The sequence below is a fragment of the Poecile atricapillus genome, chromosome 37, assembly GCF_030490865.1.
Source record: "Poecile atricapillus isolate bPoeAtr1 chromosome 37, bPoeAtr1.hap1, whole genome shotgun sequence".
NCBI classification, from domain to species: domain Eukaryota; kingdom Metazoa; phylum Chordata; class Aves; order Passeriformes; family Paridae; genus Poecile; species Poecile atricapillus.
Window position 1 is genome coordinate 2,349,140 of NC_081285.1, and position 16,093 is coordinate 2,365,232.

Below are 16,093 nucleotides of genomic sequence, written 5' to 3' on the forward strand. Positions count from 1 at the left end.
ATCCTGAGATCCAAAAAAAACCCCAAAAACCACCCTGAGATCCCCAAAAACCACCCTGAGATCCCAAAAAAAACCCCAAATCCCCCCAAAACCACCCTGATCATCCCTAAAAAAACCCCAAAACCACCCTGAGATCCCCAAAAACCACCCTGAGATCCCCAAAAAACCCCAAATGCCTCCAAAATCCACCCTGATCATCCCCAAAAAAACCCAAAACCACCCTGAGATCCCCAAAACCATCCTGAGATCCCCAAAAACCACCAAGATCCCCCTAAAAAACCCAAAACCACCCTGAGATCCTCAAAAAACCCCAAAAACCACCAAAATCCACCCTGATCATCCCCAAAAGCCCACCCTGAGATCCCAAAAAACCCCAAATCCCCCAAAAACCACCCTGAGATTCCCCAAAAAAACCCAAAAACCATCCTGAGATCCCAAAAAAACCCAAAAACTACGCCAAGATCCCCCATAAACCCCAAAAACCACCCTGAGATCCCCAAAAAAACCCCAAAATCCACCCTGAGATCCCCAAAAAACCGAAAAACCACCCTGAGATCCCCAAAAAACCCAAATCCCCCCAAAATCCACCCTGATCATCCCCAAAAAACCCAAAAAACACCCTGAGATCCCCCAAAAACCACCTTGAGATCCCCAAAAAAAACCCCAAAAACCACCCTGAGATCCCCAAAAACCACCCAGAGATCCCCAAAAAACCCAAAATCCCCCAAAATCCACCCTGAGATCCCCAAAAAACCCCAAAAAACCCCAAAAACCACCCTGAGATCCCCAAAAAAAACCCCAAAACCACCAAACCTAAATTTTTCCCCCAAATGCCAAAAACCCTCCCAAAATTCCCCGAAAACCCAAAAAATCCAAAATCTTCCCCAAAAGCCCAAAATAATCTCCCAAAATTCCCCCCAAAACCAAAAAAAAAATCCAAAATAGTCCCTAAAATGTGAAAAATCTCCCAAAATTTTCCCCCAAAATGCCAAAAAATCTCCCAAAATTTCCCCAAAAACCCCAAAAAAATCCAAAATCTTCCCTAAAATTCCAAAAATCTCCCAAAATTCCTCCAAAAACCCAAAAAATCCTCCCCAAAACCCCCCAAAAAACCAAAAAAATCCCCCAAAATCTCCTTTAAAACCCCCCAAAACCCTCCCAAAATTCCCAAAATGCCCAAAAATCCAAAATCTTCCCTAAAATTCCAGAAATCTTCCAAAATTTTCACTAAAAAGCCAAAAAATCTCCCAAAATTTCTCCAAAATGCCAAAAAAATCCAAAATTTCACCAAAATGCCAAAAAAATCTCCCAAAATTTCCCCAAAAGCCAAAAAAATCTCCCAAAATTCCCCCTAAAACTCAAAAAAATCTCCCAAAATTTCCCCAAAATGCCCAAAAAATCCAAAATCTTCCCTAAAAAGCCAAAAAAAACTCCCAAAATTCCTCCCAAAAGCCAAAAAATCCCCCAAAATTTTCCCTAAAAACCCCAAAAAATCCAAAATCTTCCCTAAAATTCCAAAAACCTCCCAAAATTTTCCCTAAAATGCCACAAAATCTCCCAAAATTTCCTCAGAAAGCCAAAAAAAATCCAAAATTTCACCAAAATGCCAAAAAAATCTCCCAAAATTTCCCAAAAACCCGAAAAAATCTCCCAAAATTTCCCCAAAATGCCAAAAAAATCCCAAAATTCCCCCTAAAACTCAAAAAAATCTCCCAAAATTTCCCCAAAATGCCAAAAAAACCCCAAAAGCCAAAAAAATCTCCCAAAATTTCCCCAAAAATCCAAAAAAACCCCAAAATGCCAAAAAATCTCCCAAAATTCCTCCCAAAAGCCAAAAAAGCTCCCAAAATTTTCCCTAAAACCCGAAAAATTAAAAATCTTCCCTAAAATTCCAAAAACCTCCCAAAACCCCCCCCAAATCCTTCCAAAATCCCCCCAAAAAATCCAAAATCTTCCCCAAAAGCCCAAAAAATCTCCCAAAATTTCCTCAAAATGCCAAAAAAATCCAAAATCTTCCCTAAAATTCCAAAAATCTCCCAAAATTGTCCCCAAAAACCCCAAAAATGCTCCCAAAAACCCCAAAAAAACCTCCCAAAACACCAAAAAACCTCCCAAAATCTTCCTTAAAACCCCCAAAATTCCCCCAAAATCCCTTCCTGGGATTCCCAGAATTCCCAGAATTCCCAAAATTCCCAGAATTCCCAAAAATTCCTGGAATTCCCGACCTGTTTGTTGTAGTGCAGGATCCCCAGGGTGGGGAACACCCAAAAAAATCCCCCAAAATCTCCCTTAAAACCCCCAAAATCCCCCCAAAATCCCCCAAAATCCCCCCAAAAAATCCAAAATTTTCCCTAAAAAGCCAAAAAATCTCCCAAAATTTCTCCAAAATGCCAAAAAAAATCCAAAATTTCACCAAAATGCCAAAAAATCTCCCAAAATTTCCTCAAAAAGCCAAAAAAAATCCAAAATTTCACCAAAATGCCAAAAAAATCCAAAATCTTCCCTAAAATTCCAAAAATCTCCCAAAATTTCCCCAAAAACCCCCCAAAAAAACGAAAAATCACCCAAAATCTCCCTTAAAACCCCCAAAATCCCCCCAAAATGCCCAAAAAATCCAAAATCTTCCCTAAAAAGCCAAAAAAAACTCCCAAAATTCCTCTCAAAAGCCAAAAAATCTCCCAAAATTTTCCCTAAAAACCCCAAAAAAATCCAAAATCTTCCCTAAAATTCCAAAAATCTCCCAAAATTCCCCCAAAAACCCAAAAAAAACCCCAAAAAAACCTCCCAAAACACCAAAAAATCACCCAAAATCTCCCTTAAAACCCCCAAAATCCCCCCAAAATCCCCCAAAATCCCCCCAAAATCCCCCAAAATCCCTTCCTGGGATTCCCAGAATTCCCAAAATTCCCGGAATTCCCAAAAATTCCCAAAATTCCCGACCTGTTTGTTGTAGTGCAGGATCCCCAGGGTGGGGAACACCCAAAAAAAATCCCAAAAAATCTCCCTTAAAACCCCCAAAATCCCCCCAAAATCCCCCCAAAATCCCCCAAAATCACTCCCCAGAATTCCCAGAATTCCCAAAATTCCCAGAATTCCCAAAAATTCCGGGAATTCCCGACCTGTTTGTTGTAGTGCAGGATCCCCAGGGTGGGGAACACCCAAAAAAATCCCCCAAAATCTTCCTTAAAACCCCCAAAATCCCCCCAAAATCCCCCAAAATTCCCCCAAAATCACTCCCTGGAATTCCCAGAATTCCCGAATTTCCCAAAATTCCCAAAAATTCCGGGAATTCCCGACCTGTTTGTTGTAGTGCAGGATCCCCAGGGTGGGGAACACCCAAAAAAAATCCCCCAAAATCCCCCCAAAATCCCCAAAAAATCCCCCAAAAATCCCTTCCCGGGATTCCCAGAATTCCCAAAATTCCTGGAATTCCCAGAATTCCCAAAAATTCCCAAAAATTCCGGGAATTCCCGACCTGTTTGTTGTAGTGCAGGATCCCCAGGGTGGGGAACACCCAGGTGCTGGCCGGGGGGACGACGTCGCTGTCGGCGAAATTCACCCATTGCAGAACGGCCGCTGCCGCCTCGGGGGTGCTGCCACGCAGCTCCTCCGTGCTCACTGAGGGCAGGAAGGGGTTAATTCGTTAATTAAGAGGGTCGTTAATTAGCCAGGAGGGTCGTTAATTAGCCAAGAGAATCGTTAGTCAAATAAGAGACACGATAATGACTAAAGGAAGTGAAGAGAGGATTGATGTTGGTGCTGCCCCACAGCTCCTCTGTGCTCACTGAGGGCACCAAAGGGTTAATTCCTTAATTAGCAGGGTCGTTAATTAGCCAGGAGGGTCGTTAATTAGATAAGGGACTCGTTAATTAGATAAGGGACTCGTTAATTAGGTAAGGGACACGGTAAGGAGAAAAGGAGTTCATTAAGGGACAAAGACGCTCATTAAGGGGGGATTGATGTTGGAGCTCCTCTGTGCTCACTGAGGGCACCAAAGGGTTAATTCATTAATCAGAAGGGTCATTAATTAGCCAGGAGGGTCATTAATTAGCCAGGAGGGTCGTTAATTAGGTAAGAGACTCGTTAATTAGGTAACAGACACGGTAAAGAATAAAGGAACTCGTTAAGGGACAAAGACGCTCATTAAGGGGGGATTGATGTTGGAGCTCCTCTGTGCCCACTGAGGGCAGCAAGGGGTTAATTCATTAACCAGGAGGATCATTAATTAGCCAGGAGGGTCACTAATTAGCCAGGAGGGTCGTTAAATAGGTAAACGATTCGTTAATTAGATAAGAGACAAGGTAAGGAGTAAAGGAATTCATTAAGGGAGATTCAGCCAAGGGGGGATTGATGTTGGTGCTGCCCCACAGCTCCTCTGTGCTCACTGAGGGCACCAAAGGGTTAATTCATTAGCCAAAAGGATCATTAATTACCCAGAAGACTCGTTAACTAGGTAAGGGATTCATTAATTAAATAAGAGACACGGTAAGGAGTAAATGAACTCATTAAGGGATGCTCGCCAAGGGGGGATTGATGTTGGTGCTGCCACGCAGCTCCTCTGTGCTCACTGAGGGCAGGAAGGGGTTAATTCGTTAATTAGCAGGGTCGTTAATTAGCCAGGAGGGTCGTTAATTAGCCAAGAGAATCGTTAGTCAGATAAGAGACACGATAATGACTAAAGGAAGTGAAGGGGGGATTGATTTTGCAGCTCCTCTGTGCTCACTGAGGGCAGGAAGGGGTTAATTCCTTAATTAGCAGGGTTGTTAATTAGCCAGGAGGGTCGTTAATTAGCCAGGAGGGTCGTTAATTAGGTAAAAAACTCATTAATTAGATAAGAGGCACGGTAAGGAACTTGTTAAGGGATGCTCGCTAAGTGGGGATTGATGTTGGTGCTGCCACGCAGCTCCTCCGTGCTCACTGAGGGCAGGAAGGGGTTAATTCATTAGCCAGGAGCGTCATTAATTAGCCAGGAGGGTCGTTAATTAGCCAGGAGCATCATTAATTAGCCAAGAGAATCGTTAATTAGGTAACAGACATGGTAAGGATCTCATTAAGGGACACTCACTAAGGGGGGATTGATGTTGGTGCTGCCCTGCAGCTCCTCTGTGCTCACTGAGGGCACCAAAGGGTTAATTCGTTCATTAGCAGGGTTGTTAATTAGCCAGGAGGGTCGTTAATTAGCCAGAAGAATCATTAATTAGATAAAAGACACGGTAAAGAATAAAGGAACTCGTTAAGAGATAAAGACGCTCATTAAGGGGGGATTGATGTTGGAGCTCCTCTGTGCTCACTGAGGGCACCAAAGGGTTAATTCATTAGCCAGAAGGATCATTAATTAGCCAGGAGGGTCGTTAATTAGATTAGGGACTCGTTAATTAGGTAACAGACATGGTAAGGAGTAAAGGAAGTGAAGGGGGGATTGATGTTGGTGCTGCCCCACAGCTCCTCTGTGCTCACTGAGGGCACCAAAGGGTTAATTCCTTAATTAGCAGGGTCGTTAATTAGCCAGGAGGATCATTAATTAGGTAAACGATTCGTTAATTAGGTAAGGAACACGGTAACGAGTAAAGGAAGTGAAGGGGGGATTGATGTTGGTGCTGCCCCACAGCTCCTCTGTGCTTACTGAGGGCAGGAAGGGGTTAATTCATTAATTAAGAGGGTCATTAATTAGCCAGGAGGGTCGTTAATTAGGTAAACGATTCGTTAATTAGATAAGAGACATGGTAACAAGTCAAGGAACTCATTAAGGGATGCTCGCTAAGGGGGGATTGATGTTGGTGCTGCCCCACAGCTCCTCTGTGCTCACTGAGGGCAGGAAGGGGTTAATTTGTTCATTAGCAGGGTTGTTAATTAGCCAGGAGGGTCGTTAATTAGGGGAGGGACTCATTAATTAGGTAACAGACACGGTAAGGTGTAAAGGAAGTGAAGGGGGGATTGATGTTGGTGCTGCCCCACAGCTCCTCTGTGCTCACTGAGGGCACCAAAGGGTTATTTTGTTCATTATCAGGGTTGTTAATTAGCCAGGAGGGTCGTTAATTAGGTAAGGGACTCGTTAATTAGATAAGGGACTCGTTAATTAGGTAACAGACATAGTAAGGAGCAAAGGATCTCGTTAAGGGACAAAGACGCTCATTAAGGGGGGATTGATGTTGGAGCTCCTCTGTGCCCACTGAGGGCAGGAAGGGGTTAATTCGTTAATTAAGAGGGTCATTAATTAGCCAGGAGGATCATTAATTAGGTAAGAGACTCGTTAATTAGGTAACAGACACGGTAACGAGTAAAGGAACTCGTTAAGGGACAAAGATGCTCATTAAGGGGGGATTGATGTTGGAGCTCCTCTGTGCCCACTGAGGGCAGGAAGGGGTTAATTCGTTAATTTGCAGGGTCGTTAATTAGCCAGGAGGGTCATTAATTAGGTAAACAATTCGTTAATTAGGTAACAGACACGGTAAGGTGTAAAGGAAGTGAAGGGGGGATTGATGTTGGAGCTCCTCTGTGCCCACTGAGGGCAGCAAGGGGTTAATTCATTAACCAGGAGGGTCATTAATTAGCCAGGAGGGTCATTAATTAGGTAAACGATTCGTTAATTAGGTAAACGACTCGTTAATTAGGTAAGGGACACTGTAAGGAGTAAAGGAGTTCATTAAGGGATGAAACACTCGGGAAGGGGGGATTGATGTTGGTGCTGCCCCACAGCTCCTCTGTGCTCACTGAGGGCACCAAAGGGTTAATTCATTAATTAGCAGGGTTGTTAATTAACCAGGAGGGTCATTAATTAGGTAAACGATTCGTTAATTAGGTAACAGACACGGTAATGAGTAAAGGAACTCATTAAGGGACAAAGACACTCATTAAGGGGGGATTGATGTTGGAGCTCCTCTGTGCTCACTGAGGGCAGGAAGGGGTTAATTCGTTAATTAGCAGGGTCGTTAATTAGCCAGGAGGGTCATTAATTAGATAAGGGATTCGTTAATTAGGTAACAGACACGGTAAGGTGTAAAGGAAGTGAAGGGGGGATTGATGTTGGTGCTGCCCCACAGCTCCTCTGTGCTCACTGAGGGCAGGAAGGGGTTAATTTGTTCATTAGCAGGGGTATTAATTAGCCAGGAGGGTCGTTAATTAGCCAGGAGGGTCGTTAATTAGATAAAAGACACGGTAAAGAATAAAGGAACTCGTTAAGGGACAAAGACACTCATTAATGGGGGATTGATGCTGGAGCTCCTCTGTGCTCACTGAGGGCACCAAAGGGTTAATTCATTAGCCAAAAGGGTCATTAATTAGCCAAGAGAGTCGTTAATTAGTGGCCAAACTCATTAATTAGATAAGAGACACCGTAATGAGTAAAAGAACTCGTTAATGGACGCTCATTAAGGGGGGATTGATGTTGGTCCTCTGTGGTCACTGAGGGGTTAATTAATAACCCAGGGAAATAATTAATTAACCAATAAATAATTAATTAGCCAGGAGCATAATTAATTAGCCAGGAGAATAATTAATTAGCCAGGAGAATAATTAATTAGCCAAAAGAATAATTAATTAGCCAGAAGAATCGTTAATTAGGGGAGGAACTCGTTAAGGAGCAGCGGGAGATCGTTAAGGGTTGTCAAAGGCTCGCTGAGGGCATCAAAGGGTTAACTCATTAACCCAGGGGTTGTTAATTAGGCCAGAGGAATGGACCCCAGAGTTAATTAGAGCTAATTAAGGGTTAATTAGGGTAATTAACCCACCGTAGTAGGCGATGGCGTTGCTCTCGAAGACGCAGAATCCGTCATCGCCCTCGAAGGCCGGAACCTGGAACGGGGAACCGGGGGTGAGACCCCAAAAACAGCAAAAAACACCCAAAAAACACCAAAATAACCCAAAAAACAGCAAAATCACCCAAAAATCACCCCAAAAACACCAAAAAACACCCAAAAAACACCCAAAAATCACCCCAAAAACACCAAAAAACACCAAAACCACCCAAAATAACCCCAAAAACACCCAAAATAACCCCAAAAACACCAAAAACACCAAAAAACACCCAAAATAACCCCAAAAACACCCAAAAAACACCCAAAATAACCCCAAAATAACCCCAAAAACACCAAAAAACACCCCAAAAACACCAAAAAACACCCAAAAAACACCAAAAACACCCCAAAACACCAAAAGCACCCCAAAAACATCACAAAAACACCCCAAAAACCACCAAAACCAGCCCAAAAACCACCAAAATAACCCCAAAAACAACCCCGAAACACCCTAAAAACACCAAAAACATCACAAAAACACCCCAAAAACACCAAAAACAACACCAAAACACCAAAAACAACCCCAAAACACCCAAAAATGTCCCCAAAACACCCAAAAACACCAAAATAACCCCAAAACCACCAAAAACACCCCCAAAACCACCCAAAAACAACATCAAAAACACCAAAAAAACCAAAACAACCCCAAAAACCACCCAAAAACACCAAAAACACCCAAAAATATCCCCAAAACACCCAAAAACACCAAAAACACCCCAAAAACACCAAAAACACCCCAAAAACATCACAAAAACACCCCAAAACCACCAAAACCACCCAAAACCACCCCAAATAACCCCAAAAACCACCCCAAACCACCCCAAAAACCCCCAAAACAACCCAAAAACAGCAAAAAACACCCCAAAACACCCCAAAAACACCCAAAAACAGCCCAAATAACCCCAAAATCCACCAAAAACACCAAAAAACACCCCAAAACACCCCAAAACACCGAAAAACACCCAAAACACCCCCAAAACCACCCAAAAACAACACCAAAAACACCAAAAAAACCAAAAGAACCCCCAAAACCACCCAAAACACCCCAAAAACACCCCAAAAAAACCCCAAAACCACCCCAAAAACCACCAAAACCACCCCAAAAACACCAAAAACACCCAAAAACACCAGGAAGACCCCAATTTTTGGGATTTTGGGGTGGAACCTCAAAGCCCCAACTTCTGCAGATCCCAAATCCCAAATGTGGGGGTCAGGAACCCCAAACCCCAAACCCCAAATCCCAAACCCCAAATCCCTGGATCAGAGACCCCAAACCCCAAATCCCAAACCCCAAACCCCAAATCCCAAACCCCAAACCCCAAACCCCAAATCCCGGGCTCAGGACCCGCCTTTCCCAGCGGGAATTTCAGGATTCAAACCCCCCAAATCCCAAATTTTTGGGATTTTGGGGTGAAACCTCAAACCCCAAACCCCAAATCCCAAATTCTGCAGACCCCAAACCCCAAATCCCAGGGTCAGGGACCCCAAATCCTGGGATCAGGAACCCCAAATCCCAGGATCAGGACCTCCCAAATCCCAAATTTTTGGGATTTTGAGGTGAAACCTCAAACCCCAAATCCCAAATTCTGCAGACCCCAAATCCCAAATGTGGGGGTCAGGGACCCCAAATCCCAAATCCCGAGCTCAGGACCCCAAATCCCAAATCCCGGGCTCAGGACCCGCCTTTCCCAGCGGGAATTTCAGGATTCAAACCCCCCAAATCCCAAATTTTTGGGATTTCGGGGTGGAACCTCAAACCCCAACCCCCCGAACCCCAAAGCCCCAAGTTCTGCAGACCCCAAATCCCAAATGTGGGGTTCAGGAACCCCAAATCCCAAATCCCAAATCCCAGGATCAGGGCTCACCTTTCCCATGGGGAATTTCTGCAGGAACTGGGGGGTCTGAACCTCCCAAATCCCAGGATCAGAGACCCCAAACCCCAAACCCCAAATCCCAGGATCAGAGACCCCAAACCCCAAATCCCAAACCCCAAACCCCAAACCCCAAATCCCAAACCCCAAACCCCAAACCCCAAATCCCAAACCCCAAACCCCAAACCCCAAATCCCAAACCCCAAACCCCAAACCCCAAACCCCAGGGCTCACCTTTCCCATGGGGAATTTCTGCAGGAACTGGGGGGTCTGAACCCCCCAAATCCCAAACCCCAAACCCCAAATCCCAAATCCCAAATCCCAAACCCCAAATCCCAAATCCCAAATCCCAAACCCCAAATCCCAAACCCCAAACCCCAAATCCCAGGGTCAGGGACCCCAAATCCTGGGATCAGGAACCTCAAATCCCAGGATCAGGACCTCCCAAATCCCAAATTTTTGGGTTTTTGAGGTGAAACCTCAAACCCCAAATCCCAAATTCTGCAGACCCCAAATCCCAAATGTGGGGGTCAGGGACCCCAAATCCCAAATCCTGGGATCAGGACCCCAAATCCCAAATCCTGGGCTCAGGACCCGCCTTTCCCAGCGGGAATTTCAGGATTCAAACCCCCCAAACCCCCAATTTTTGGGATTTTGGGGTGGAACCTCAAACCCCAACCCCCGGAACCCCAAAGCCCCAAGTTCTGCAGACCCCAAATCCCAAATGTGGGGTTCAGGAACCCCAAATCCTGGTCTCAGGACCCCCAAATCCCAAACCCCAAACCCCAAATCCCAAACCCCAAACCCCAGGGCTCACCTTTCCCATGGGGAATTTCTGCAGGAACTGGGGGGTCTGAACCCCCCAAATCCCAAATCCCAAACCCCAAATCCCAAACCCCAAACCCCAAACCCCAAACCCCAAACCCCAAATCCCAGGGCTCACCTTTCCCATGGGGAATTTCTGCAGGAACTGGGGGGTCTGAACCCCAAATCCCAAACCCCAAATCCCAGGATCAGGGACCCCAAATCCCAAATCCCGAGCTCAGGACCCCAAATCCCTGGATCAGGGACCCCAAATCCCAAATCCCAAACCCCAAATCCCAAATCCCAAACCCCAAATCCCTGGATCAGGTCTCACCTTTCCCATGGGGAATTTCTGCAGGAACTGGGGGGTCTGAATTCCCCAAACTCCCCAATTTTTGAGATTTTGGGGTGAAACCTCAAACCCCAAATCCCAGGATCAGAGACCCCAAACCCCAAATCCCAAATCCCAAACCCCAAATCCCAAACCCCAAATCCCAGGGCTCACCTTTCCCATGGGGAATTTCTGCAGGAACTGGGGGGTCTGAACCCCAAATCCCAAATCCCAAACCCCAAACCCCAAACCCCAAATCCCAAACCCCAAATCCCAAACCCCAAACCCCAAACCCCAAATCCCTGGATCAGGGACCCCAAATCCCAAACCCCAAACCCCAAACCCCAGGGCTCACCTTTCCCATGGGGAATTTCTGCAGGAACTGGGGGCTGCGGTTGGTGTGGCCGAAGTGGAAATGCGGCGGCGTGGAGAGGACGCGGAGCCGCGCGCCCGAGTACTGAGCGGCGATCAGCGCCTTGAACGCGCGCCAGTTCTCGGGGTACGTGTACAGGGTCTGGGGACACGGACACCCAATGTCACCTCAGTGTCACCCAGGGGTCACCCAGTGTCACCCAGGGTCACCCGGTGTCACCCGGTGTCACCAGGGGTCACCCAGTGTCACCCAACGTCACCCAGTGTCACCAGGGGTCACCCAGTGTCACCCGGTGTCACCCGAGTACTGAGCGGCGATCAGCGCCTTGAACGCGCGCCAGTTCTCGGGGTACGTGTACAGGGTCTGGGGACAGGGACACCCAATGTCACCTCAGTGTCACCCAGTGTCACCCAGGGGGTCACCCAGTGTCACCCAGTGTCACCCAGTGTCACCCAGTGTCACCAGGGGTCACCCAGTGTCACCCAGTGTCACCCAGTGTCACCCAGGGGTCACTCAGTGTCACCCAGTGTCACCCAGTGTCACCCGGTGTCACCCGAGTACTGAGCGGCGATCAGCGCCTTGAACGCGCGCCAGTTCTCGGGGTACGTGTACAGGGTCTGGGGACAGGGACACCCAATGTCACCCAGTGTCACCCAGTGTCACCCAGGGGTCACCCAGTGTCACCCAGTGTCACCCGGTGTCACCCAGTGTCACCCAGTGTCACCCAGTGTCACCCAGTGTCACCCAGGGGTCACCCAGTGTCACCCAGTGTCACCCCAGTGTCACCCAGTGTCACCCGGTGTCACCCGGTGTCACCCAGTGTCACCCAGGGGTCACCCAGTGTCACCCAGTGTCACCCGGTGTCACCCAGTGTCACCCCAGTGTCACCCAGTGTCACCCAGTGTCACCCAGGGGTCACCCAGTGTCACCCGGTGTCACCCAGTGTCACCCCAGTGTCACCCAGTGTCACCCAGTGTCACCCAGTGTCACCCAGTGTCACCCCAGTGTCACCCAGTGTCACCCGGTGTCACCCGGTGTCACCCAGTGTCACCCAGGGGTCACCCAGTGTCACCCAGTGTCACCCGGTGTCACCCAATGTCACCCAGTGTCACCCAGGGGTCACCCAGTGTCACCCAGTGTCACCCAGTGTCACCCGGTGTCACCCAGGGTCACCCAGTGTCACCCAGGGGTCACCCAGTGTCACCCAGTGTCACCCAGTGTCACCCAGTGTCACCCAGTGTCACCCAATGTCACCCGAGTACTGAGCGGCGATCAGCGCCTTGAACGCGCGCCAGTTCTCGGGGTACGTGTACAGGGTCTGGGGACAGGGACACCCAGTGTCACCCAGTGTCACCAGGGGTCACCCAGGGGTCACCCAGTGTCACCCAGTGTCACCCAGTGTCACCCGGTGTCACCCGAGTACTGAGCGGCGATCAGCGCCTTGAACGCGCGCCAGTTCTCGGGGTACGTGTACAGGGTCTGGGGACAGGGACACCCAGTGTCACCCAGTGTCACCAGGGGTCACCCAGGGGTCACCCAGTGTCACCCAGTGTCACCCAGTGTCACCCGGTGTCACCCGAGTACTGAGCGGCGATCAGCGCCTTGAACGCGCGCCAGTTCTCGGGGTACGTGTACAGGGTCTGGGGACAGGGACACCCAATGTCACCCAGTGTCACCCAGTGTCACCCAGTGTCACCCAGGGGTCACCCAGTGTCACCCAGTGTCACCCAGTGTCACCCGGTGTCACCCAGGGGTCACCCAGTGTCACCCAGTGTCACCCAGTGTCACCCGAGTACTGAGCGGCGATCAGCGCCTTGAACGCGCGCCAGTTCTCGGGGTACGTGTACAGGGTCTGGGGACAGGGACACCGGGGTCACCCAATGTCACCCAGTGTCACCCAGTGTCACCCAGTGGTCACCCAGGGGTCACCCAGTGTCACCCAGTGTCACCCGAGTACTGAGCGGCGATCAGCGCCTTGAACGCGCGCCAGTTCTCGGGGTACGTGTACAGGGTCTGGGGACAGGGACACCCATTGTCACCCAGTGTCACCCAGTGTCACCCAGTGTCACCCGGTGTCACCCGGTGTCACCCAGTGTCACCCAGTGTCACCCAGTGTCACCCGGTGTCACCCAGTGTCACCCAGTGTCACCCGGTGTCACCTCAGTGTCACCCAGGGGTCACCCAGTGTCACCCAGTGTCACCCAGTGTCACCCAGGGGTCATCCAGTGTCACCCAGTGTCACCCAGGGGTCACCCAGGGTCACCCAGTGTCACCCAGGGGTCACCCAGGGGTCACCCGGGGTCACCCAGTATCACCAGGGGTCACCCAGTGTCACCCAGTGTCACCTCAGTGTCACCCAGTGTCACCCAGTGTCACCCGGGGTCACCCAGTGTCACCAGGGGTCACCCAGAGTCACCCGGTGTCACCCAGGGGTCACCCAGTGTCACCCAGGGGTCACCCAGTGTCACCAGGGGTCACCCAGTGTCCCCCAGTGTACCCCGAGTGTCTCTGGGTGTCCCCCAAGTGTCCCCCAGGTGTCACCAAGTGTCCTTCGGTATCCCCCGAGTGTCTCCGGGTGTCCCTCAAGTGTCCCCCGAGTGTCCCCTGGTATCCCCCGGGTGTCTTCTGGGGTCCTCGAGTGTCACCGAGTGTCCCCCAGTGTCCCCGGGTGTCCCTTGAGCATCCCCGAGTGTCCCCTGGAGTCCCCCGGGACTCCCCCAGTATCCCCCAAGTGTCCCTGATGTCCCCCGTTGTGCCCCCGGTGTCCTTTGGTGTCCCCTGAGTGTCCCCAAGTGTCCTTCGGTGTCCCCCGAGATTCCCTGGGTATCCCCTGAGTGTCTTCTGGTGTCCCCAAGTGTCCCTCAAGGGTCTTCTGGTGTCCCCGAGTGTCCCAAAGTGTCCCCCGAGTGTCCCCTGTTGTCCCCCGAGTGTCCCCACGTGTCTCCCGGTGTCCCCGGGTGTACTCCAAGCGTCCCCCGGTATCCCCAAGTGTCCCCCGATGTCCCCAAGTGTCCCCCGGTATCCCCCAAGTGTCCCCGAGTGTCCCCCAGAGTCCCTCGAGTGCCCCCCGAGTGTCCCCAAGTGTCCCCCGGAGTCCCCCGAGTGTCTCCCGAGCATCCCCGAGTGTCCCCGAGTATCCCCCGTTGTCCCCCCGGTGTCCTTTGGTGTCCCCTGGGTGTCACCAAGTGTCCTTCGGTGTCCCCCGAGTGTCCCCGAGTATCCCCCGAGTCTCCCCGAGTGTCCCCGAATATCCCCGAGTGTCCCCGAGTGTCCCCGAGTGCCCCCCGAGTATCCCCCGAGTGTCCCCGAGTGTCCCTGAGTATCCCCGAGCATCCCCAAGTGTCCCCCGGTATCCCCCAAGTGTCCCCGAGTATCCCCCGAGTGTCCCCTGGTATCCCCCGAATATCCCCGAGTGCCCCCCGAGTGTCCCCCAGAGTCCCCCGAGTATCCCCCGAGTGCCCCCCGAGCATCCCCGAGTGTCCCCCGGTATCCCCCGAGTGTCCCCCGAGTGCCCCCGAGTATCCCCGAGTGTCCCCGAGTCTCCCCCGAGTGTCCCCCGAGTATCCCCGAGTGTCCCCCGAGCATCCCCGAGTGTCCCCCGAGTGTCCCCGAGTATCCCCGAGTGTCCCCCGGTATCCCCCAAGTGTCCCCGAGTATCCCCGAGTGTCCCCGAGTCTCCCCCGAGTGTCCCCCGAGTATCCCCGAGTGTCCCCCGAGCATCCCCGAGTGTCCCCCAAGTATCCCCGAGTGTCCCCGAGTATCCCCCGAGTGTCCCCGAATGTCCCCGAGTATCCCCCGAGTGTCCCCCGAGTATCCCCGAGTGTCCCCTGGTATCCCCCGAGTGTCGCCTGAGTATCCCCGAGTGTCCCCCGAGTATCCCCCGAGTGTCCCCAAGTATCCCCCGAGTCTCCCTGAGTATCCCCGAGTGTCCCCTGGTGTCCCCCGGTTCTGCAGACCCCAAATCCCGAGCTCAGGACCCGCCTTTCCCAGCGGGAATTTCAGGATTCAAACCCCCCCAAACCCCCGATTTTTGGGATTTCGGGGTGAAACCTCAAACCCCAACCCCCCGAACCCCAAAGCCCCAAGTTCTGCAGACCCCAAAAGTGTCCCCAGGTGTCCCCCGAGTGTCCCCAAACCCCGCCAGCTGCGCCACCCCAAAAACGCCACCCCAAAAACCTCCCAGAGGAATTTGGGGCTTTAAATCTCTCCCAATTTGAGGGGTCCTGGTTGTGCTTTGGGGCGGTTTTGGGGTCCCCAAAATGTCGCCAGGGCTGGGGGGGGAAGCGTGAGGGACAGCGGGTGACAAAGTGAGGGACAGCGGGTGACAAAAGCTCCCGATTATGGCATCTAAACTCGGCTCTGGCAGCGATTGAGGGTCCTAAAGCCAGCCCAGGTTTTGGGGTTCCGGCCTCAGGGGGTCCCCAAATGTCCCCGGGGGTGCCACACGTCCCCTCCCCCACCCCGCGCTCCCCTCAGGGCCCACCCCCCCCCCCCCACCCCCCGCTCCCTTCCCGCCGCCATCCGCTGCTCCCCGCTCATCCCCGCGCCGCCGAGCGCGGCCGGGCGGCATCCCCGGATCCCCGCGGCTCCGCCGGTGGCGGCGGGGACGCGCCGGGGCGGCGGGGGAAGGAGGATGGCGGCGGATGGCGGAGGCGGCCTCACTCACCCCGGACACCGCCATCTTGGAGAGCGCGGAGAGAAGGCCGGGCCGCGGCCGCCAAGCGCGGAAGGGGGTGGTGAGGACAGCGCGACAGTGGCGCGCGCGGACGTAAAGCGCCAAAGGGAGGGGGGCGGTTACCGTGGAAACGGGGAAGGGGCGCGCTTAAAGGGGCGACACCGCCTTAAAGCGGCAATGACGGCGGTGGGGCCCACTGAAAGGTGAAGACCCCTCCCCCCCCCAAAAAAAAAATAAAGAAAAAAG

At 51.3% G+C, this 16,093-nt stretch overlaps 1 protein-coding gene across 17 annotated transcripts in view; it reads right to left on the reverse strand.

Moving 5' to 3' along the window:
* The window catches only part of EEF1G (eukaryotic translation elongation factor 1 gamma), a 44,840-nt gene extending 28,930 nt beyond the window's left edge, over nucleotides 1-15,910 (reverse strand). For 9 of the 17 annotated variants that reach the window (XR_009280254.1, XR_009280253.1, XR_009280248.1 and 6 more), the window contains exons 1-4: nucleotides 15,839-15,868; nucleotides 11,155-11,313; nucleotides 7,728-7,791; nucleotides 3,476-3,618 (exon numbers count right to left, since the gene is read on the reverse strand). Coding sequence is in view for 7 of the 17 variants with exons in the window: in XM_058861564.1 (XP_058717547.1) it covers nucleotides 3,476-3,618; nucleotides 7,728-7,791; nucleotides 11,155-11,313; nucleotides 15,839-15,853 (381 nt within the window). In the remaining 10 variants the exon portion in view is untranslated. Of the gene's footprint in view, nucleotides 1-3,475; nucleotides 3,619-7,727; nucleotides 7,792-9,658; nucleotides 9,698-11,154; nucleotides 11,314-15,838 lie in introns of those variants that run through there. The other 8 variants (XR_009280252.1, XM_058861564.1, XM_058861563.1 and 5 more) reach the window with 2 other exon arrangements.
* Between the last annotated feature and the right edge of the window lie 183 nt (nucleotides 15,911-16,093).